This window comes from Leucopleurus acutus, assembly GCF_964270905.1.
Source record: "Leucopleurus acutus genome assembly, chromosome: 13".
In the NCBI taxonomy this organism is placed as follows: domain Eukaryota; kingdom Metazoa; phylum Chordata; class Mammalia; order Artiodactyla; family Delphinidae; genus Leucopleurus; species Leucopleurus acutus.
The window spans coordinates 81,461,067-81,486,076 of NC_139155.1; the positions used below are offsets into that span (position 1 = coordinate 81,461,067).

General features: G+C 46.2%; 1 protein-coding gene across 1 annotated transcript in view; it reads right to left on the reverse strand.

Annotated features, from left to right (window-relative positions):
* Positions 1-24,756, reverse strand: part of CCDC63 (coiled-coil domain containing 63) — a gene marked incomplete at its 3' end in the record, with an annotated part of 28,217 nt that extends 3,461 nt beyond the window's left edge. Inside the window, 10 exon segments of the mRNA XM_082852821.1 lie at positions 2,416-2,608; positions 6,493-6,567; positions 9,414-9,634; positions 13,199-13,230; positions 13,232-13,375; positions 14,367-14,548; positions 14,961-15,065; positions 15,067-15,081; positions 21,539-21,728; positions 24,596-24,756. Of these exon segments, the coding sequence (XP_082708947.1) occupies positions 2,416-2,608; positions 6,493-6,567; positions 9,414-9,634; positions 13,199-13,230; positions 13,232-13,375; positions 14,367-14,548; positions 14,961-15,065; positions 15,067-15,081; positions 21,539-21,728; positions 24,596-24,654 (1,216 nt within the window). The 5' untranslated portion in view covers positions 24,655-24,756.
* Between the last annotated feature and the right edge of the window lie 254 nt (positions 24,757-25,010).

Genomic DNA, 25,010 nt, shown 5'->3' on the forward strand with positions numbered 1-25,010 from the left:
AAGATTGAGGAACACTGGGTTACACTAAAAATTGGGAGCCCTGGGCAAGCTCTGCCTTAAACTATGGTTTTTTTCCTCAGTGCTGTCTCTGAGTTTGAGGGAGCTGCCCTTCCCACCGCATTTCATAGCCTCATGGAGTCACCAGAATAATTCATTCATTCATTTATTCATTCATTCCACAAATTATTATTGGATGCCTATCATGCCAGGCATGGTGCTACAATGCATGGAAGAAAAACAAAATGACGATAAACAATAACGGAGATGCAGTCCCTGTCCTGATGAAGCTCATAAGCTTCAGTATGAATGGGGAGACGGAGAGAAAGGCAAGTTCAGCAAATAAATACACGTATCCCTCACTATCCAGCTGCCTATTATCTGAATTCAGTAACTACTGGATCTGGATAATTTTTTTGAAAAAAACTCACACAACCCATACCGTTTCTATTCTCTCTGAAAGTCAGGAACCAAAAAGATTTACATCTGAACCTTGCTATTGGATCTCAAGAAACTCATAGATTCAGATAATGAGAATTACTTGTACATAGAGACAAACTGGGTGAGTATTAAATAATAGGACTGCTGTAAGAGTGAATAATAGTGGGTAGGGGAGGACCAGCTTCATATGGGGCAGCAGAGGGAGGCCTTGCTGGAGGCAGGGCATTTAAACTGAGATCTGAGAATGAGGAGGAACTGGGCATGGGATGAGTATCGCAGGAACAGCCCATGCAAAGGCCCTGTGGCGGGGATGAGTTGGGGGAGGGATTTGAAAATACAGAGAGGAGGGGCTTCCCTGGTGGCGCAGTGGTTGAGAGTCCGCCTGCCGATGCAGGGGACACGGGTTCGTGCCCCGGTCCGGGAGGATCCCACATGCCGCGGAGCAGCTGGGCCCGTGAGCCATGGCCGCTGAGCCTGTGCATCCGGAGCCTGTGCTCCGCAACGGGAGAGGCCACAACAGCGAGAGGCCCGCATACCGCAAAAAAAAAAAAAAGAAAATACAGAGAGGAGAGCACTGTGGCTGAATGTGGTGAGAAAGGAGGGAGAGCAGGACAAGAGATGATGAAAAATGTAAGTAGGGGCCAGGCTATAAAGAACCTGATAGGCTGTGGGTAAGAAAGAGTTAACGCAGCAAAGCCTGACTGCTCTTAGAAAGGGCTGCTTACCAGATTGGCCCTTGGACAGCATCAGGGAATTTGCATTTCAGGAAGGTCCCCACTACCATTAACTGTTAAAAGAGCGGCTCATCATGCTTAAACTGTGGTATAAAAAATGTGATTTATGCTGACTGAATACTCACTATTCTTTCTGGGAGTCTGGAATTTGGGTATGTGTCATGCTGGAGGTGCCTATATGATGAGCCCCCAATCCAAACCCTGGGCAATGAGTATCCAGTGAGCTTCTCTGGTTGACAACATTTCACTTGTGTTGTCACAACCCATTGCTGGAGGAATTAAGCTCATTCTGTGTGAACCCACTGGAAGAGGAACCTTGGAAGCTTGCTCCTGGTTTCCTCCAGACTTCACCCCAAGCCCCTTTTTCCTTTGCTGATTTTGCTTTGTATCCTTTTGCTATAATAAATCAGGGCCATGAATATGACTATATGCTGAATCCAGGAGCCCTCCTAGTGAATCACTGAAACTGGTGGGAGGGAGGTGTCTTGGGAACCTCTCAAAAACAGATTGTATTAAGAGCCTTACATTTTATTCTAAGAGTAGTGGAAGCCATTCATTCTAAATTGTCATGATCTCTGTAGGTGCATCCTCCCTCTCTATCCTGAGTTCAAGGCCTATGCTTAGAAATGTGTGTTATAGTTAATAGGCATTTGCTACATGCCAGGCACTGCTCTGAGCCCTTTATTTCTTCTTTTCCAATCTAAATGCCTTTCATTACTTTTTATCGCCTTATTTCCTTATCGAGGACCACCAACACAATATTGAATAGGAGTTGCGAGAGCAAACATCTTTGCCTTGTTCCTGATCTTAGAAGAAAAACATTCAGTTTTTTCACCATTAAATATGAGGTTAGCTGTAAGTGTTTTTGTAGATGCCCTTTATCAGGTAAGAAAGTTTCTTTCTAGTTCTAGTTTGTTGAGAGTTTTTGTCATGAATGGATGTTGAATTATGTCAAATACTTCCTTCTGCATCTATTGAGATGATCATGTACTATTTCTCTAAGAACTACTCATTTATTTAATCCTCCCAATATTTTTTTGGATGAAAAAACTAAAGCACAGAGAGGTTCAGAAAGTTGCCCAAAGTCACACAGCTAGTAAGAGTAGAACCAAGATTTGAACCCAACCAAGCTGGCTTTAGTGCCCATATGCTTCACCACCAGGCTCACTACCTCCAAAAGAACAAGTCTTTGGGTCTGGTCATAGAAATCTCTGGAAAAGGTTGCTACCCCAGCTCGACTCACCAAAGTACTGTGGGAGGTTGGTATCAGTGATTTTCCTTGTCTCCCCTAACTGTACCAGGATCTTGATGGCATCACAATTTATCTTCTTAAACAGATTCTCAACCGAGTTCTTGAGATACTCCAAGGTCTTGTTGATCTCCTTGTAGTTGTTCTCATACATATCTGCCTGCTCCATGGTCTTCTTTAGTTTCTCCTGTGGCAGACCCCAATTCCCATCCAGGTCAGCCAGGTCACCACCCTGGGCTCAGCCCTCACATGAAAGCTTTTGCTGGCGATGAGGATTTAGGACCCTCTGGAGCCAGGATCTCCAAAGTGCAGGTTTGCAAACCTCTAAAGGGGTGCGAGATCAATTTAATCATTAAATTGGCCTCAACCCACATTTTTTTAAAAAATGAAATAAAATGATCAGAAAAGAAAGGAAGAGAAAATACTAACATGCATTGCAGGTAGTGAGGGTAGTTATTGTTTAATGTAAGTTTTGTTTACTTATATATGTGTATGTGTGTCTACATGTGTACTGGATTACAGTATTTTTAAAAAGCTGGTGACTCATTTTTTAAAAATGGCCCACAGGAAGGAATATATTTTACATTGCAACCCAATACTTATATACGTGTGTGTATTTTTATATATTTATCTAATCAAATAAAATTATAGATTCACAAATCATATTCTTATTGTGTGTTCTAGTATTTTCCATTCTGTTCTGTTCTATTCTATCTTGTTTTTTTTTTTTTTTTTTTTTACGGTACGCGGGCCTCTCACCGCTGTGGCCTCTCCCCCTGCGGAGCACAGGCTCCGGACGCACAGGCCCAGCCACTCCACGGCACGTGGGATCCTCCAGGACCGGGGCACGAACCTGTGCCCCCCGCATCAGCAGGCGGACTCTCAACCACTGCGCCACCAGGGAAGCCCTCTTGTTATTTTTAAATGCTGGTTGCAATCCAACAAACCAATTTCACCACTCAGTTTAAATCACATTAGAGCACAGTGGTTCTCAAAGTGGGGTTCCAGGACAAGCAGCATCAGTTTCACCAGGGAACTTGTTAGAAATGCAGATTCCTGGGATCCAGTCCAGACAGAGTGAATCAGAGGCTCTGGGGGTGGGCCTGGCAATCTGTATTTAATGCAGGTGATCCTGATGCATGATAAAATTTGAGAACCTCTGTGAGTCCACTGGATCACAATTTTGGCTTCATATTGGTATCACGTGGGAGTGTTTAAACATTTGCTGCCCAAACTCCAGCCTCAGAGATTTAGACATCTTGGTCTGGGATGCAGCTTAGGCATCAGGAATTTTAAAGCCTCCGAGGTGATTCTGACTTGCAGCCCAGACTGAGAATCGCTGCTCTGGGATGAGTGCTTCAGTGGCTTCCTGCCTGTCCCCCTGAGTTCTCAGCTTGCAAAGGTGAACTGGGCCCTGGAAGGACCAGCCTTGTTCCCACCAGCTCCGTACGGACCATTCCAAATAAGGATCCCAAAGGGCCCTATTCACACCCCCATTTTCCAGGTGAGGAAACTGAGGCTCTAAGGAATACAGCCAGGAGAGGGAAGCCATGGTTTGAACTGTCTCTCAACCACCACACCAGGCAGCTTCCTCCATCCCAAACACTGGAATATTCAGTTCCCAGGGCTGCATTTCCTCATATGACAGCAAGAGCCCCCCCTCATTCTAAAGGTGCATTAAAAGATCACATGGTTGAGAATTCCCTGGTGGTCCAGTGGTTAGGACTCTGTGCTTCCACTGCAGAGGGCATGAGTTCAATCCCTGGTCACGGAACTAAGATCCTACAAGCTGCGCGGCATGGCCAAAAAAAAAAAAAGATCACATGATTAAAAACATTTCTTAAAGCCTGATGTGACAGTGACAACACATGTCCAGCACCTAAAATGTTCCAGGCATATTACACACATCATCTTAACTTATCCTCACAACTGCCCCAGTTTTCAGATGAGAAATATTGAGGTCAGAGAAGAAAAGTGAACTTGTGTTTAGCTCCTCTGTATTGAGTTGTCTAATACCTGACCATGGGCACAACTCTTTATTTGGACAATTATTTGGTAACAAGATGATGGTGATTTGAGGTTTTATTGACTTACAGGATGAACAACAACAATAATGATAGCTATGTTTATAGCTCTCTGCCCTGCACTGTGCCAAGCGTGTACATTGCAGTATCTTATTCAATCTTCAAGGCCCTACAAAGTGAGTACAATTTTTATCCCCACTTTACAGGTGAGACACGGAGCCTCAGAGAGGTTAAGTCACTTTCTCAAAGTCACACAGCCAGGAAGCGACTCTTCTGGGAGTCATACCCAAGCATTTGTTCCCAGGGCCTGGTTGCTTAACTCCTATGCAAAACCCTCCCATTAAAGGACTGGTCTCACCACTTCTCCCAGAGGGGAGGATGAAATGGAAGTTAAGTGGAAAGGTTCCAAGAGTAGAGGAGATGGAAGCGATCTTTAGCAGGGGGGTAAGAAAAGTGGGTTCTAAGTGAGCCCATTGCTATTAAGACAAATTCTCTTGCTTAGAGATTTGCATTTGAAAAGAGGTTCCAGGAGTTCCTACTAAAGCCAAAGGAACAAAGAGCTGTTGGAGGACTTCAGGCAGAGGTCTTCAGGGGGAGATGCTTGGGGTTACCTGGTCAGCCTTCCCAAACTGTGTCCCCCTTTAGGCCTTCAAAACCCCAAGAGGCAGAACAGCACAAGTCCCAACCCCAAGGAAGCATTTGGACACTGGATGGCTCAAAGCCAAGGATGTGGGACCCCAAGCACGTGTCCAACTTAAGGAGAGTCTCCTTGAACTTGGGCCCTACCTGCAAGTCTACATTCCCCATTCCCGAGTCCTGGGAGAGGTTGCTGAGCCTGAGAGGTGCTTTGCTGCCCTCCAGTGGTGCATGAGAGAATGGCATGGCCAACCCTTTCTGCCACCTGCATGCCAAGAGTAGAAATAAGCCACAGAGAAAGGAAGGGAAATGACCAAGGATTGTAGTTCCTGGGCCAGGAACTACTGGATTAGAACAGGGCTTTGCAGTCAAACTCTCTGGTTCATATCTTTGCCAGACATTTGCTATCCATTCTCCCCTTATACCTTAATAGCAAAATGCTGATTGTATTTGGGGTGGCAATGTGCCGGCTAAAAGTTATATCTCCAACCCTCCTTTGCAATAGGGATGGCCAGTGAGACATAGATACAGAAGTCACTGGCTGAGAATTCAGGGAAAAAACTTTTAAGCTGACTAGCTCAATTAGCAAGGCCTTTTTTTCCTTCCCTACTTTCTTTCTGCTTGGAATGTGTATGTGATGGGTGGGCCATTGGCAGCCATTATACAACCATGAGGCATCCTTGAGAGTGTAAGCCACACACTAAAGATGGAAAAACTGAAAGGAGAAGGCTGGGTTACTGATGACATAATGACCAGCCCTGAAGTGTTTATCTCCAGATTTATGTTTTAACAAAGTAAATAAACTTCTATTGCTTAGGCCACTGTTATTTTGGGTCCCTATTATTAGCAGCTGAATGCAATGCAAAGCTCATGCAGTATCCCAGCTCCATGATGTTGGCGATTACTTCCCTGAACCTCAGTTTCCTCATTTGTAAAATAGATCATATCACCTACCTCATAGAGCTGCTGTGAGGATTAAATGAGATAATGCAAGCAAAGCACTTAGCCCAGTGCCTAGTATGTAGTAATGGCTCAGGAAATGTTTGTAATTACTATTATTGATTGAGAACAGGCCACAGCCAGGACAAGGGGGAGAGAGAATAAAAGACTGAGGCAGAGTTCTGTCTGGAATTTACCAGCCTGGGATGAAATTATAGGCACAAGGGCCTGAGATAGGCTCCCTGAAGTGGGAGAGTCTTTAAAATGGACAAAGAGAGCCTCAGGGACAAAATTCTGCAGCAAGATCTGTAGCAGAGGCTGCCTGTAACAAAAGGTCGGGACATGTCAAGACATGACCCAGGCCAGTAGATAGTCATGGGGCAGACGTCTTCCTCCTCCTGAGAACCAACTGACAGGTCACCTGACAGACAATGGAGACTCCTGCATCCCTCCCTCCCCACCCTGGTCTTACCTCCAGCTGTCTCAGGATGGAGCAGTTGTCCTCATGTGATGATTTCTGCTGGGATTGCGAGCGGATAACCTCATTCTGCTCAGGAGAGAACCAGACCATAAGGAAAAGCAAGTGCTCCCCTGCCCAACATACCTAAAAATAAGCCAATGCCTCGAGGCGTTGGTGAGGATTTAAATTATCCATTTCAAGTAGCCCCAGAACCCCTGGACCCCTCTTATGTCCACGGAGGTTCTTTCTGATGTTTCTGAATTAAAAGGAGGATGTAGGCATGAGCAGGTGGGTGGTTCATCCTTTCTGGAGAATTGTGTATAATCAGTAGGATTTGCTGCAATGGTGGCAATGTTCTATCTGTGCCGTCCAGCACTGCAGCCACTAGCCACGCATGGGCACAGAGCACTTGCAATGTGGCTAGTCCCACTGAGGAACTCATTTTTAAATTTAATTTAAATTGATTTAAACTTAAGTCACCCCATGTAGCTGATGGTTATGGTAATGGACGGGCAGCTCCAGAGCAGGGGTTCTCAAGCTCTAGCATGAATCAGAATCACCTGGGGGTTTGTGAAAACACAGATATTCGGGCCCCACACCAGAGGTTCTGATTCAGTATGTCTGCGTGAGGCCCACGAATGTGCATTTCTCGCAAGTTCCCAGGAGATGCTGCTGGTCCAGGGACTAGATTTGAGAACTCCTGGGCTAGAACAGTGTGTCCAAATGTAAAAGGCAAGCACCCTTTTTTTTTTTTTTTTTTTTTTTTGCGGTACGCAGGCCTCTCACTGTTGTGGCCTCTCCCGTTGCAGAGCACAGGCTCCAGACATGCAGGCCCAGCGGCCATGGCTCACGGGCCCAGCCGCTCCACAGCATGTGGGATCCTCCCAGACCGGGGCATGAACCCGTGTCCCCTGCATCGGCAGGCGGACTCTCAACCACTGCGCCACCAGGGAAGCCCAGCAAGCACCTTTTGATGGGGCAATACCATCTCTAGGAGTCTGTCCCATGGAAACAATAGGACATGTGGGCAAGGTGGCCACTCAAGGCTGTCCCTTGTGCTATTATCTGTAATCTCCGTTAGGGACAACCTACATGTCTACCGGTTGGGGATCGGTTAAGTAAACGATGGTACATTTACATTGTGGGGGGGAAAGGGTCTCAAATTAAAATATGGTTTAGGGCTTCCCTGGTGGCACAGTGGCTGGGAGTCTTCCTGCCAATGCAGGGGACACAGGTTTGAGCCCTGGTCCCGGAAGAGCCCACATGCCACGGAGCAGCTAGGCCCATGCGCTGAAAGTGCTGAGCCTGCGCTCTGGAGCCCGTGAGCCAAAACTACTGAGCCCACGTGCCACAACTACTGAAGCCCGCGTGCATAGAGCCTGTGCTCCGCAACAAGAGAAGCCACTGCAATGAGAAGCCCGCGCACCTCAACGAGGACCCAATGCAGCCAAAAATAAATAAATTAATTAATTTTTTTTAATATATGGTTTAAATGCAGATTCCTGGCTTATTCTCAGAGAATCTAGGTTTGTAGGTATGGGATAGGGCCTGGGGAATCTGTTCTTTTAAGAGGAATTTTGTGATACTACCACAGAGCATCTAGGGTCTCCAGAAGCCACTGAAAAGAACATAGAAGATGTTGGGCAGTATCTATGATGAATTGTTGAAGAAAAAAGTTTATTAAACAGCACGAACTATCTAGTATACACCCAGTACTATAAGTGGGCATCTAGGGGAGTGTGTGTATGTATGTGTGTGTGTGCACGCGCACGGACACATGCTTAAGTGCACACTGCCTTCGTAAAGCAATGTCACCAAAATATTTATTGGCAGTGTCTCTGAGTGGTGATATTTTGGTGACCTGTACTTTTTCCTTATATTTTTCTGAATTACATTTTCCCACAGGCATATCTACTTGCACACAGCCCCACATTCAGGAAACAGTGACATTGCAAAAGGAAGGGCTCCCCTCAGTCTCCCCTGAGCACAGGGACCTCAGAGGAAAGAGTAATGAATTCCCAGAGGAGGTGACATCTGTCAGGACTAATGAGCGGTATTGCATCAGAAGAAAAGTGGGAGAGGCGGGGAATAGCATGAGGAAAGCCTCAGAGGAGGGAAATGCAGGGGGAAGCTGGGACTGGCAGCTGATGAGAGTGCCTTGGGGGTCATGATGGGAGCTGAGCATGCAGGGGCAGGTTGAAGCCAAATTTTGAAGGGACTGGAGTGTCACACTAAGGAGTTTAGACTCTCTCCTGTGCAGACAGTTCCAAAGGCTGGTTATGTGTGTTCTGCGGAGTAAGTAGTCCAGGGAGCCAATTAAGTTTGGGAAATTATGGATTCAACAAGGTAAATAGTTTCTTTACTGTAGGATTTGTCAGAGCCTTTATTATGCTCATATACATCAACTCTCTCCAAGATTAGTTTACCATCTCTCCTCAATTCTGTGAAGCTGTTGATTAACAGGGGTCAGCCAGCTTTTAAGGCAAAGGGCCAGATTGTCGATATTTTGGGCTTTGCAGCCCACATATGGTCTGTCTTGCATACTTTGTTTCCTTACAACCCTTTAAAAATGTGAAACAATTCTTGGCTCATGGACTGTACAAAAACAGGCCAAAGGGCATATCTGGCTGTGGCTATAGTTTACTGAACTCTGGATTATAAGACATACCATGGATTTTAAATGTCACTTATTGGGGGTGAGGGGACATGAACACATTAAGTGTATGTATCAACTGGAAAACAAATACCAATTTCAGGAAGGTTAAAATGTAGGGGGGAGAACACTGGGGGAATATAGTATTTCCTAAACTTTTTTGACTTGAAGCCCTTTTTTCTGCAGAGTATCTCAAGGAGTGTTCCAAGGAACCCGCTTCGGGGAAGGCTGCTGTGGGAGCAGGCGGGCCCCTGGCCTGGGAAAGAAGAGGTGCCCTGACCTGGATTCTCTCAGTCTTCTTGTGCATCATCTTGATGTCATTGTTGAGCTCTGTGACATACATGAACTGAGCAAAATTCTTCTCCTCCTTGGCCAGAAACTCCTCGATGAGCTGATTCAGGTTGCCATTCTTTGTCAGCTTCAGCAGCAGGAGGTGAGCCACCTCATAGCTCTCAAAACTCTCACCCTTGTTCTTCTTCCCATGCTTCTTTGCCTTGAGAGCTAGAAAAGGAAAAACTGGCAACCATGAGTCTGAAAGGGAAGCCGCTCAAAGTAGTGCCCAGTGGAGGGATGTGCTCCATAGCATTATCATTGTGCCCTGGGGAGGGGACTAGACTTTCCCATGAGATGGAGTGGGAGCTTCCCTCCTTAGCCACTTCACGAATATCTAATTGATTGTCTACTATGTTCCAGACACTGTGCTGGGCTCCATAGCTACAAAATCACTGCCCCACAGAGCTTTTAGTGGAGGAATCAGCCACAAAGAGAAAAGAAAAAGAGATAGCCAAGTAAACAGAAAAAGAAATCCAATAATTACCATTGTGGCCCAGGCAATGGAGGAGATGTAGTAGGTGCTGTGATGGGGTAGCTGCGTGGCCAGGGAAGGAGGTGACGTGAGCAGGATGAAGGCCGGGGAAGCCCTCTTGGCAGAGGGCCTTAAGCAGTCTCAGGGCTTGGCAGATTCAAGGCATTAGAACAAAGAAAGTTCTCCAAGCCTTGCTCCCCAGCCTGATGCCTGCAATAGCCTCACCTCTCCTGAATCCAGCCTTGTCTCTCTGATTTGGCCTCCACATGGCGATCGGAAGGATCTTTCTAGATCTTCCTAGGCACATCTGGCCACGTGACCCCTTTTCATGTGTGGCTCCCTACTGTCCCTGGGATGAAGCTGAAGTTTCTCGGCATCATTTAAGATCTGATCCCCTCTAACCCTCAGTGCCTGGTCACTATCAGACTCAGTCACTAGTCTGCCTAAATCTTCTGATAGCTTCCCACCACACTTAGAATCAGTGTGAGCTCCCTGTGCAGCCTATAAGGGCCTGTGTGGTCTGGCTCCTCCTCACCCCTCCAATTTCATCTCCTACCACTCTCCTGTTGGCATCAACTCACTCCAGCCACACTGGCCTCCTCTCTGTTCTAGAAATATGCCTACCTCACTCCCACCTCAGGGCCTTTACACCTGCAAATCCTTCTTCCTGGGATGTGCTTCTCCCAGTCTTCCATGTGGCTGGTTCTCTCCTATCATTCAAGTCTCTGCCCAAACAGCACCTCCTCCAAGAGGCCCACCCTGACCACCCTAGATAAAGCAGCCCCTGGTTACTCTCTGTCAATTATCCTGTTTTGTTTTCTTCATCATGCTCATGGGTTCCTGAGAGATCAGATTAACTTTTGCCAATTTGCCAATTTGTCATCTCCCCTGACAGAAGTTCAGCTCCAGAAGGACAGGACCTCTGTCTTACTCCCCACCATCTCCCAACACGTAGCCCAGTTCCTGGCACATGGTCAGTCCTGCAGGAGTGGCCTCTGCCTGTTTCTCCAGCTTTGCGTCTACACTCCAGTTAACACGTTCCTGCCTCTGGGCCTTTGTCTCTGCCTGGATTCCTCACCCTTGCACAACTGGACTATTTTCATCCTTTAGATCACAGTCTGAACAGCCCCTCCTTGTCCATCCTATCCAAGAGAGGTCTCCCTGTTACTTTTCCATCTCAGTCCCTTGTTTTCTTCCTTCAAAGGTTGTATCACAACCTGAAGTGTTTGTATTTGTCTATTTGCTTGTTTTTTTGTGTGTCTCCATATCTAAAACATAAGCTCCGTGACATCAAGGACTAACACTGTCTTGATCACTGCTCTGTCTCTGGTCCCCAACATGGTGCCTGTTTCAGGATAGGTGATCATTAAAATTTGTTGGAAGACCAAGAATGCAATGGTTGGATGGATGAAGGAAGGAGTCAACTGATCATGAAGAACTTACCCCTGCCGTGTCACAGGAACAGGAGGAGCCTGGAGGCTGGGAGACCCAGCAGAAGCTGCTAGAGGAGATGTGATGAGAAAGATGACAAGGCTGAGGCAGTGAGAAGAGGAAGGATGGACGCACAAGTCAACTGGAGTGGCAGTGAATGGGAGAACTCCTATTGACTGCACAGTTCGGGTCTTGGATGCCTAGTGCAATCTTGAGGCTGCTCAGTGGATTAGGAGAGAGAAGAGGAGAGTAGTAGGACCTCAGGCTTTGGGGGGCAGACACACTTGGGATGGGGTCCTGGATCTGTTACTTACATTGCAGAGGACCTTGGCTATATCCATGTATCCTCTCTCAGCTGCACTGCCCTCATATGTCAACTGGGGGTGTTAATAATAATGTCTGCCTCTTGGAGATGTTGTGAAGGCTAAATGGAAGCCATGCATGCCAAGCATAGAGAATGGAAGCTGGCATAAGCCAGTGGCTCAGTAAATGGATGGGTGGGTGGATGGAGGATGGAAGGATGGGTGGATAAAGGATGGAAGATGGATGGGTGGATGGATGGATGGATAGATGGAGGATGGAAGGATGGATGGATGGATGGATGGATGGATGGATGGACAGAAGGTCCAAAAGGTGGTTTTTGTAATGTTAGAGAGTGAGAGATGGGATTTCTCAGAAAAACACTTCCAGCCATACAGTTGCAAATAAGGCAGGAAGGGACAGAAGGGGCTGAAAGAAAAAAAACAAATGCAGCTGCACAGGGGGCTCTCCCTTCAATCTGTTGAGGAGAGAGTTAACATAGCAGACCTGAGACTGCTCTCCTTAGAAAGGCCTGCTTGCAAGGTTGGCCCTTGGCCTTCATCTGGGAACTTAAATGGTGAACAGCTCCCTACACTGATATAAAACTTTCCTAAACGGTAAGTGTGGCTCCTGAGCCCAGACTGTAAGGACAGTGTGCTTTATACCTAACACCTGCCTTCCTGCTGGGAAGCTGGAATTTTGGTATGTGCTGGGGAGAGGGTGCCTACGTGACCAGCCTCCAGTAAGAACCTTGGGCACCAAGTCTCTAATGAGCTCCCCAAGCAGACGACTCTTCATATGTGTTGTCACAATTAGATGCTGGAGGAATTAAGCATGCCCTGTGTGACTCCACTGGGAGAAGATCCTGGAAGCTTGTGCCTGGTTTCCTCTGGACTTCGCCCCACGCACCTTTTCTCTTTGCTGATTTTTCTTTGTGTCCCTACATCATAGCCATGTTTGCTGAGTCTTGTGAGTCCTCTTTGAGAATCACCCAGCCCGGGGGTGGTCTTGGGGACCTCTGACACACAAGCTCCTCCTCTAAACAATGGAAGGAGAGCCACAGGGTGAGGACACATCCTACAGGTTATGGGTGGCAGATAAAACCCAAGGCATCCAGTTAAATTTGAATCTCAGACAAACAATATATATTTTTTTCCTTTGGCCACACTGCACAGCACGCAGGATCTTAGTTTCCCAACTAGGGATCGAACCCCTGCCCCCTGCAGTGGAAGCACAGGGTCTTAACCATGGAACCATCAGGGTAGTCCTAACACAAATGATATATTTTTAACAGTATAAATATGTCCCAATTGTAGATAAACCACAAATAAGTTTTTAGTATAAGTATGTCTCAAATACTACATGAGACTAAAATTTTATTCATTGTTTATGTGAAATTTAAATTTAACGGCATCTTGTATTTTTATTTGCTAAATTTGGCAAACCTACTACAAGGAGACTCGGGCACCTTCAGTTGAGAGAGAGAGAGAGAGAGAGAGAGAGAAAAGAGGACACCTGGAAAGCGTTACCTTCTTCTTTTTTGGACTGCTCCTCAAACTCGATCATTCAGCTTGATGAGTAGGAAGGAGGTGAGCTTGGTTTCATGATCATAGAGATGCTCCAACTCTCGGATCTCCAGGTTGTACTGAGAGATGTCCTTCTGCTGGCGGTCCTTCATGGCAGCCATTCGAGCCATGGCTTCCAGCCTGGGCGAGGGGGGCACGACAGAGTCTGAGTGTCCGGAGGCGCCTTCCTTCTCCTCCCCTCTCCCTACCAGTCCAGACAGACTTCCTGCCTGGTCAATGACCATCACTCCTTTTAATCATGGAGGTTTCTGGGAGTAGAGGAACAACTTTCCTCACCTGAATGACAGCAGTTGACAGCTCTAGACCACCCTCAGGAAATGATTTTCTATCATCATCATCATCACCACCACCATCACCACCGTCATCATGATCATCATCACCATCAGCAACATCATCACCAGCAGCATCACCACCACCATCATGATCTTCACCACCATCACCATCACCACTACCATCAGTATCATCATTACCATCAGCAGTATCACCACCATCAGCATCATCACACATCACCATTATCACTAGTACCATCATCATCACCACTTGTCAAGTACTATGTCCCAGCCACTCGTTTATATACACATATTATTTAATCCTCACTACCACCTGAAGGGGTCCTCCAACAATGTAGTAGTGATGGAGCCAGGGTTCAAACCCAGATCTCTCTGACTCCAAAATCTGCACTCTTCACCACTAAACTGCATGCCTTTTGCCCCTCTAGGTGTGAAGCCGGGAGACAGCCCAGACTGAGAGGGACCCCTAGGACTAGAGGCAGGGACACCTGGGGGAGATGGTACAGCATAGGGGTTTGAATCGCAACTCCACCACATCTGCCATTTATTTGGATCTCAGGTAAGTATTTTGGCATCTCTAAGCCTCCATTTTCTGGTCTGTAAAATGGGGATAATAACTCCTAGGGCTGTTGTGAAGGTTGAAATACTACCCAGAGCATCTAGCATCATGCTTGGCCGACACACAATCAGCACTCAGAGTTATTATGATGATGATTTCAGGCTCCTTAACACATAAGCACAGTGGGTAGAGGTGGCCCAGAGTAGGAAGCTCAGCAGGGGGCTGAGACATCTTTGCCCCCAGGGTCTCTCCCCCAGCCCACCTCTGCTCATAGGCCTGCGCAGACTGCTCGATGGCCATATTCATTGTTTTCTTCTGCATCAACAAGCGCCGATGAATCTGCTCATAGATGTTGTCATAAGCAGCCTTCTCATACCATAGGTCCTCAATCTCCTTCCGGAGCTTCGCATTGGTGGTCAGCATCTTGTCAAAGTGTACAGTGACCTGCAAGGAGGGCTCTGCTTCAAAATAAGGCTCACTCCTGGGGCATGAGACAAGCTTCCAGAAGGCAGCCAGAGGGTTGAAGGGTCTTCCCCTCACCTCCCACCCCAGGCCCACAGAACAATGGTTGGAGTGCTGCCTGGCCTGTGTGCACACCATTGTCCACCTTATCCCGACTCAACCAATGAGATGAGTATGTTCTGCTAATGGCTTCACAGACATCATTCTTCCCTCTTAGCAAAGGGAGGCAGAGTTGTTTGCAGAGTTTTTTTTGTTTGTTTGTTTTTTGGTCATGTTGCAGCACGTGGGATCTTAGTTCCCTGACCAGGGATAGAATCCGTGCCCTCTACAGTAGAAGCATGGAGTCCTAACCACTGGACCACCAGGGAATTCCCCCAGAGAACACCTTACGTACGAGAAGCAAACGGGTTTCCAAAACGTGGATCCGTTTTTGCAGTTTCTGGGGGTTATTGGCCTCCTGTATTTTTGAGAAGATCTGTCTTTGGTTTATATTTTTTTTTTTCCATCTGAATGATCTGAAAAGAAAAAGAGAAAGAGAGAGAGAGAGAAAACCCAGCTGTGTTAACATCTGTATGGGTACAAATGTGACAGTTCACTAACTCAAGTGTGGTAAAACAAAAATTGCAATGTTCTTTCTTTTCCCATGAATGGAATTTTAATTCTCTCTTGGGTGTATGCTCAACTCAACTTAACCTTAGCCAGTTTGGGGCAAAATGAGGCAACTTAGGGTTTTTACTCTCACCCGTGCATGTAAATTTCACTTACCTGTGGGCGAAAATTTCACCTGGCCCTAAAGCCACGGTTTCCAGCAGAAATGGCATTATTCCCCCAAGAAGCCTTCTGTAACCTTTGTTTTTTGTTTTGTTTTGTTTTGTTTTTTGCTCTTGCAATGATGAGGATGCTAGTGGCACTTAATGGCAGGTCATGAGATGTCACATACCCTGCAACATGTAAGACAGCACCAAACATCCAAGAATTGTCCTCCACCCCTTTTGACTTTCCAGTGCCCCTCAGGATATTAGGCAGGTGAAGAACCTCTCTATAATTTTCTGTACCTAGAATCAAACTGTCTTTTACATATACACACACAGTATTTTTCATTAGGTTTTAATAGACACTTAATTATCCAGGAATGTAGTCACTGTATAAATCAAGAGAATGTTCGTTGATTTGTTTGGAACTTTACCAAGAGTTGGCCACCATTTTGGAAATCATGACACCAGCACAACCTGGATCATCATCTTTGAGTTGTGGATACAACAAGTCCAAATCAGTCTGCAGTGTGGAATCTTCAGTGATTCTGCATATCAATAATACTGGCCTCTGACTATATCTTTTAGACCAGCGGTCTGCAAACTAAGGCCCTGGGCCAAATCTGCCCCACTGCCTGTTTTTTGTTTGTTTGTTTGTTTTTTAATATTTATTTATTTATTTTGGTTGCACTGGGTCTTACTTGCAGCATGTGGGATCTTCATTGCGGCATGCAAGATCCTTTTTTTTTTTTTTTAGCTACAGCATGTAGACTCTTAGGTGTGGCATGCATGCAGGATCTAGTTCCCCAACCAGGGATCGAACCCGGGCCCCCTGCATTGGGAGCGCAGAGTCTTACCCAATAGACCACCAGGGAAGCCCCCACTGCCTGTTTTCAAAAATAAAGCTTTATTGGCACACAGCCATGCCCATTCTTTGCATTGTCTATGGCTGCTTTCATACTATGAAGGCAGAGTGGAGTAGTGTGGCCCACAAAGCCAAAATATTTACTATCAGGGCCTCTGCGGAGCAATTTGCTGGCCCCGGTCTCAATAAGTCAGGCCAAAACATGCACGTATCGAAATACATATAATTTTAGTATAAGTAGCTTTCCTTTATTTTTCCTTTGCATTATAGTTATGGCATCATATTGATTTAAAAAAAGAAGGATAAAGGATTATATCATCTATGAATTTCACTTCAGGATTGTAAAGGAGGTATTACCAAATATTTGCTGTTAAAAAGGGGCATTGGCAGTTGAGTGACTCATAATTTCAAGTGTCAACAACTAAAAATTATTAAGTTCAATTAGGTTCAGGTCTTGCTAAAAACATGCTTTCCTTGGGAATTCCCTGGTGGTCAGTGGTTAGGACTCCTCCCTTTCACTGCTGAGGGCCCGGGTTCAATCCCTGGTGGAAGAACTAAGATCCCACAAGCCGTGCGGTGTGGCCAAAAAATAAAAAATAAAATAAAATGAAGCATTTTAAAAAACATATGCTTTCCTCACAAGAATTTACTCTCTCTGCCTTTATGGGCACAGATCTCAGCAGCCTTCCTTCAGGGGCAGCAGCTTGTATCAATTAGAAACACATGCAACTACAAATTACAGAAAGCCCAACTAACAATGGTTTAAACAAATTATGGTTTATCTTTCTCTCATAATACACTGCTGGCTTAAGTTCAGTAACTCAAGGAGGTAAAAATAAGATCTCTGTAATTCACCTGGCTTCTCCCTCAAAAAATGGCTGCCATTGCACCAGCCTTCACACAGTTATGTTCCAGGGAGGAAAGTAGAGGAAGCAATATGGATGAAGGGTATGACTTATACCTGGAAAGCAAAACTTTCCCAGACACCCCTAACAGATGTCCCCTTACATTTCATTGTCTACCTTTAGGTGCAAGGGAAAATGGGAAATGTAGCTTTTTAGCTGGGCACATGCTCACCCTGAATAAAGTCAGGGATCTGTTAGAGAGGAAAACATAAAGAATGGCAGTGTCACCCACAACACTATGTAGTTACAGTTGCTTCAAGGAACTTCAGGCCCAATATTGCCAGATCTTCCAGTTTTTTTAAAAAGAGAAGCCAGATATCTGAATTTTTACATGAAATCTCCTGATTTTTAACATGTTAGGCCAAAGCCTTCATGTTGTCAGGCTTAGCCTGTTCTGAAGGCCACTGGTCTACTCATACATTTAGGGTCATGGAAGGCCCACAGAAAAGTGATGAAAGATGGTTTTTAGGCAGCAAGAGATGCTTAACGGAAGACAGAAGAATGTTCCAGAACCAGGAGGCTGGCAGAGGTGACAACAGCCAGAACTGTACTGTGGTGGACATGGTGGGTGGTTAACCCATCGTGGGTGTTCTGGGAAAGAATACCCATCCCACCCCAGAAGACTGATCCAAGCCAAGCATGGTAACTCTAATCACTCTTCTTATGATTTATTTATTCAGGGATGGGCAAGACTAAACCAGTTGGAGCCTCTGGCTGTCTGGTAGGGAAGCATCTGGAAAAAGTTTCCTCATTCCTAAGAGAGTCATAGGAAGAGATGGTCTGTCTTCTCCTGACGGTATTGTTCCATCTGGATGTGGTCCCTGGAACTGCTGCTGCTGCTGTCTTGCCCCCAAAGGACAAAGACAAATACCTTGATAACCTAACTGAGCTGCTGAATCAACCAACCCTGAAGCTTGCATTATCTTTATACTTCCTGTTATATGAGATAAAAACATTTTCTTATTGCCAGTAATCTACTTAGGGAAGGTGGGCTCTGCCTCCAAACCCAAGGGATAAATCATCATTGGTCTAAACTAGGGGTTGGGAAACTTTATCTTAAAGGGCTAAATAGTAAATATTTTAGGCTTCAAGGACGAAGAGATTAGTATGTAGGTACTCACATAACCATTTAAAAAGTAAACATTTAAGATGTAAAAACCATTCTTTGCTGGAGGGCCATAAACAAACAGACCAGACTTGGTGCTTGCACTGTAATCTGCTGCCCCTGGTCTACCCCAAAGCAATTACAGAAATTCCATTTCCCTTTGGCCCGTGATTGGCCAAGGAATGGGCATATACCCTAGCCCTGGCCAATCAGAGAAAATCTGCTGGAGGAATTTTGTAAAATATTCTCCCTCTCATAAGAAGAGAATATCATGTACAAAAACTTCCCATCCTTTCTTCCTATTTTTGAATGCAGTTATATGAGACATTATACTAGCTAAGCTTTGGCAGCCATCTTGTGACCATGAGGGGAAGGCTGGTCAAGAGAGTCATAGAGAAAAAGAAGAACCCATCATTGTAGAGCTGCTAAACCATCCCTGGGATAGCCTATTTCTAGTCAGACATCATATTAAATGAGAAAAACAAACCTCTGTTCTCCCAGTTGCTTCCAGTCAAGAATTCTATTATCAATACTTGCAGCCCAACACATTCTCAAGCAAAAGATCAGGCACCAAGGGAACCATTGGGTCTCACACAAAACTGGTAAGGTATATGAATGCTGTTTATGATTGATATTAGCCAGGCTTTGGACGTTAGCTGGAACACACACACACACCCTCCCCCACAAACTCCCTCACAGCAAAAACAAATTACTTCATCAGTACTGACAAAGTCAGATTCAAGTCAAGTCAGGTTCCTATTCTACTCCGTTCTCCTCTCCTGTTCTATGCACAAGGCAGCATCCTCAACACAAACCCCCTCCAGCTCTCTTATGAAATAAAACAAATGACTTGTTTTGATATATGGGAGGGCAGCATCCTCCACCATATATTAGGTGTGGCATCACATGCTCTGAAAGGATGCCTGCCCTAGCCTGAGTTGACCCCCAGAGTCCTAGGGCTCCACCTACTTGCCAAAGGAAGCTGTGGCATCAGCTCTTGTGATTAAATTCAGAGCTGTATTCCCTTTGGCACCTTTATGTCAGACGCTGCTTTTGTGATGCTGAAAGTAATTAGGCTTCAGCCCAATGGGAGACATTAGCCAAGGCTGTGGCTGATGGGGAAATACGTTGCCTACACTAGATGCTCAGCAGGAAGGCATCAGCTTATTAATTATTTTGTGAGGCTAAGCAGGGCCCAGTGATATCCTCACCTCCAGTGACCCCTTGAAAGGACAAAGCTCTGGGCATTGTGTGGTGGACACAGCAGGAGGGGATTCTGGGAGCTGCCTGCGCTGAGATGGAATTAGACCAAGTGGGTTTTTGTGTTGGGCAGTGAGTGCCGTACTCTTTGGAGGATTCCAAAACTAGGTTGCCTTTTCTAATGTTTCTGAGAATCCACATCCCCATTTTTCTTCTTCACTTTTATTGCCTCCTTTCTCATACATTCATATGTTTGTTCACTCATTCATTCATTCACTCATTCATCCATTTTATTAAGCCCCTGCTTGGTGCCAGACAACAGGGGTATGATGGTAACCAAGACAGAGTGGTCCCTGCCCTCAGGGAACCTACAATCTAGGACTGGAAACAAGCCAGGAAGCATGATGAGCCCTAGGAGAGAGGAGATAGATGGTAATTTGCACACACACAGTAGGGGCATGTAGCAGAGAAAGATGAGGGGACAACTATCTTGCAGAAACAGCATTTGAGCTGAGATGCAAAGGATGAATAAGACTCCCCCAAGCAGAGAGGATGGGGAACATCACTCCAGGCAGGGGGAACAGCATGTGCAAAGGTCTGGAGGTGAGAGACAGCACTGTGGATCCATGAAGGCAGCCAGTGTGGATGGAGCACAGAGGAGAAGGAGGCAGGAGAGAAGGTGGAAGAGGCAGGAGGGGCTGAGGCAGCAGAGCCGGCAAATTACACCAGGAACTTGGGCCCTTATCACAGCAAGAGTTGGAAATTACTGAAGAGTTTGAAGCAGAAGAAAGGTGTAATGAGATTTCCAGATTCATTCAGTCAGTAAATATTTATTGAGGACCTGCTAGGTGCTGGACACTGGGATAGGAACAGGGGGTACAGTAGGGAACAAAACAGACTCACGCAGGTGACAGGTTAGGGAGACATTAGACAACACCCATATTAAGGCATAATTACCACCGTGAAAGGTACTGTGAAGGAGGTGCCATGGGGTGACATGAAAGAGGATAGGGGGTGCGCTGGGATCTTCTATTTGCCCCCCAATATCTACTCTCCACCCTGCTCTGTGCCCCAGGAAGCTAACCGGGAAGGATCCACAATGGCTTCCTTGTAGTTGGGGTCAGAGGTGAGAAGAAAGAGAGGTTGTAGTATTTACTCCAGGTTCCAGAATGCCCTACTCGTCCGAGTACCCTACAGAGTGTGCTATTTGTTCCTGGCCAAGAAACTAACACCAGGGGCATATACTTTAAACCAGAGAGAGGGCATAGAGAAGGCCTCCCTGAGAAAGTCACCTTCAGGCTGAGACATAAAGATAAGCAACTAGGGTAAGGCAGTGTGGGGAGCATGTGCAAAGGCCCTGAGGTGAGAAAAGGCTCAGCATTATTTGAAAGAAAGAAAGAAGTCTTTTGCAGCTGGAGTGTAAAGAGTTAAGGAAGAAATGACATGGGATGAGCCTAGAGGGGTAGGCAGGGTCTTTCAAACGATACTAAGGGATTAACACTGTATAGCAAATGTCTCTAGCTCTTTGCTTTCTGGATCCATGAGGGTTGCACTTCCTAGGCCCTCTTGTGAATGGGTAGAGTTGACTATTTTGGGTCAAGATAGTCTACCAAACTACGGGTTTGGTAGACTATCTTGAGCCAATGAGTCATGAGCAGAAGTGACACATGTCACTGGAGCATTCAACTGCCAGTGTGAGACCCTCGGGACTCATTTTTTTCTACCACAGTACCTGGCAATGTTCAAGATGGGGCTATCCCATTAGCCTGGCCCCAGGATGAGAGGATATAGGAGCCCCTAGCCAATCCATGATAGACATAAACCATGAATGGGAAAGAAACCTTTGTTGTTTTAAACCACTGAGTTGGGGAGAGGGAATTTTGTTACTGCAGCATAACCTAACCTCTCCTGACTGATACAGTAAGGATTGGGGCATTTAGTCTTACTGTAATGGGGAGGCAGTGGAGACCAGAGTGAGGAAATGGATCAATAGAGCTGAGAGATCAGGGGTTACAATGGTGGTGGAGACAGTGACCACAGTCACGTTTAGAAAAGCCAACGGTGGGGATATGGTGGGGAGTACACCTCCTGCACTCCTTCCCCTTGCTCGGTGTTCTGGTTAACCCTTTAAGAGAAAGACCACACCTTCTCATCCAGTTCAGCCAACAGCACTTTCATCGATTTAATCAGGGCCTCATAGTCCTCCTTGGTTTGCAGCAGGAAACACAGCTCCATGTAGTTTTTCTCATTCAGATCCAAGTTCCTGGAGGACTTGATGAGATTCAAAAGCAGGGTGATCTCATCCTGCTCCTCCTGCAGGGTCTTGATTTCCTTGCTGTTGGGAAAGCAGCATGTGATTAACCCTGAACCCCTGAGTTTGCCTGGATCAGACACTCCAGGCCCCTTGGTCCTGAAAGGAGACTCAGAGGGGTACTTCCCACCCCAGCAAGTGGAAGAGACTCACCCAAAGTCTCCAACCCAGGTCCAGAACTCAGATGTCCTTTGACCCAGTTCACTGCAACTTCCACTGCTCCACCCTTCTCTGAGGTGCATTTTTTTTTTTTACTCCTCAGAACAATTTGCAGCTGTGCCTGTCAAAACCCATTACCTAGTCATGGTGAGAGCCCCCAAGTTCTCTTTTGCCAGCAGCTCACTGACATCTGTCTGATTTTGCAGACTTTCTTTTCCGGCTTTACAGCCAGTTATCTCTGGTAATAAGAGGCAAGCCCATGAGGCAGGATCTTTCAATTGTGCATCAACACAGAGCTGCACAGGAACCTCTAACCCCCACCAACTTTTCTACTCAGGGGCTACTGATTTATGAAATTGGCTGACATGAGTCTCCTTCTCTTCCTCTGTCTGCTCTGGAGAAGAGAGGGTGTCAGGGACGTGAGCAACCAGGGATTTCTAAAAGAGAAAAGAAGACTCAGGCGACTGCACGGCAACTGAGCAACAGGAAATGGTACAGAGGCCGAGTTTCTGGCAAAGTCTGGGCAGCCTATTCCTGCTGCTCAGTGCGGTTTGCAGACTAGCTGCCTCAGTGCCCTTTGGAAGCTTGGAGAAATGCAGCAGCTCAGGTCTCAATCCAGGACCTACTGGATCAGAATCTGCTTTGTAACAAGATCCTCAAGTGACCTGTATGCACTTTAAAGTTTTGGAAGCGCCACTCTAGAACAGCAAAGAATGTTCAAGGGCGGGGTCTGCAAAGCTTTTCTATAAAGGGCCAAAGAGTAAATACTTTAGGTTTTGCAGGCCAGAGGGTCTCTGTTGCAACTACTCAACAAAGCAATCATAGGCAACACAAAAATGAAGAGGCGTGGCTGTGTGCCAATAAAACTTTATTTACAAAAACAGGCAGCCACTCAGACTTGGCCCATTGGCCACCGTTTGCTGACTGATGTTCTAAAGCAGCACTGTCCAGTAGACCATTCTGCAGTGATGCAAACGTCCTCTAGCTGCGCTGTCTGACAGCATCCATCAGGCATGTGTGGCTATTGAGCCCTTGAAACGTGGCTGGTGCAACTGAAGAACTGAATTTCTAATTTTATTTATTTATAAATTGCAAATGTAAATAGCCACAAGTTGCTAACAACCACTGGAGTGCATGCCCAGTTCTAGAGCATCTTGTCTTCTTAACCTGGCCCTTGGGACTTTTCTCCCCCTAAGCCCCTCTCGGGAGGGGTCTTTGCTAAGGTGCAGAGAAAAGAGAGAGAGAGAGCGGATAGTAAGTCAGAGTTAGGCTTTCGGGGGTGCAGTGAGGTCGGAAAAGCAAAAGGAAGGTTTGTCCGTCTTTAGGCAGGGCTAGGACTGCAGTGAGGGGAGTGAGGTGCCCCAAAATTTAAGGAGGTCTTCATTTTCAGGGTGGTATAGGTGCAGGGTCTGCGCTGGGGAAAAGCACCTCCTTAAATATTACGCTCACTAAGCACCTCACTCACCTCACTCCAGGTCTCTTCCACTCTCCTCCCCTTCAGTTCCACCACAGTGAAACCAGATCAAATGGATCGGGGTAGAGTGAGATGCAGAAGGGTAAGTAAGATTCAAGAAAAACTGAAGCCACATCAAGAAGTAGGCATTTCCTGATGCCCACCAAGGGTAGGCTGTGAATCAGGGTCACCAGCACAGATGTGCAGGTTGTGGACTGCACAGCCCAAGGGAGCACCATCTGCTTGAAAACATATCATTGATTTGTTGATTTACTCCACTTTTCTGTGAGACACTTTGTCGTTTTAACAAAATCCCTACATAATGACAATGTTTCCAGCAGATGGCAGTAAAGGGTCTTTGAGAAAGGGTGCCTTTTTCTAATTCACGTAATGATCCCATATGGACTAGCAGTGGCTCTGAGTAAACCAATCCATGGAAAATCTAAAGAACCCCTTTTCCCTATCCTCTGAACTTCACACATCATCTAACAGTAAAATTTTCTTTCTAACAATAGGCAGTTACTGCCTGTATAAACATTATGAATGTGGTTAAGGAATCACATTTCTCTGGACGGAATCTAAGAATGCTTGTTTAATGTTTGTTTATTCAACCTCAGGGAACACCTTTCTGTTGCCCAAAGAAACTATACACACCATAATTTCTAGGGCAACTCAATTTCAGATATTCAGGCCTGCAGATCCCATAATAACGCACAAGCAGGAAACGTCCTTTGGGGTATCCACCAACTGGTGATTTCCCCTTCTCTGGGAACTCCCCACCTTTACTGCTAGAACCGCTGGGGATACCCATAGCTATTTTTTGTCCTATGGCTCAGCCCCCACCAGGCCACAGCTGAATGGGCCAGAAGTAGACACCAGACCCAAGCTGAGCCAATCAGATTCTCCCTCTCCTGGGAATTTTGGGATTGGAATTGACTAAGAACAGTCTCCCTGTGTGGCCTTTGTTCGCTCAAGAATTGGAGGCAGCCATCTCCCACCAGCCACGGCTGAGATTCAGAGAGGAAAGAACAAAACCCATGTGTTGAAAGAAACAGGAACCAGAATCACTTTCTTGTTTGGGTCCTTCACTGAGACATGGGTGCGCTGCTCACCTTGGAGTCCCTGAGACACGCTGAACTCTGAGAATAAATCTCCTCTCCCCACTGAAGCTATCCCAAGTGGGTCCCTGCCCCAGACCCCATCAGAAGGCAAGCCCCATGAAACCAAACCCAAAATTTTCTCCAAGTTCACTCAGTACAGAACTCTGAGCATCACTTACTGCTGGTTTGTGATCTTCTGCTGGGAGCAGAAGTTAAAGGATTTCCGACTGTCCACCATCTTCCGGAACTGCTGCCTCAGCTTCCGAAGCTCTGCCTCGGCCAGCTGCTCTTTGGTCTTCTCCGAAGGTTCCTGGGAATTTTCAGGGTCTTTTCTTCTGTGCTTCTTTTGAGTGAGACAGGGTGAGTGTTAAGCAACAGGTTAGGTGACTAGAAAAGCCCACATTTCAGCTTAAGGGTGGAGGGCAAGAAGAGTGCTTGGGGCAGGGCTGGAGTAGGAAGACCACCCTTGGGTGATGTCAACTGCTTAGGTGTTACATGGAAAACCCACCCTGGGTTGCCAGGGTGGAGAGGAAGCTGGACCTCATTACTGCATACTGAAGAGGTGGCCTTGCTGTGTGACCTTGGGTGAGTCAC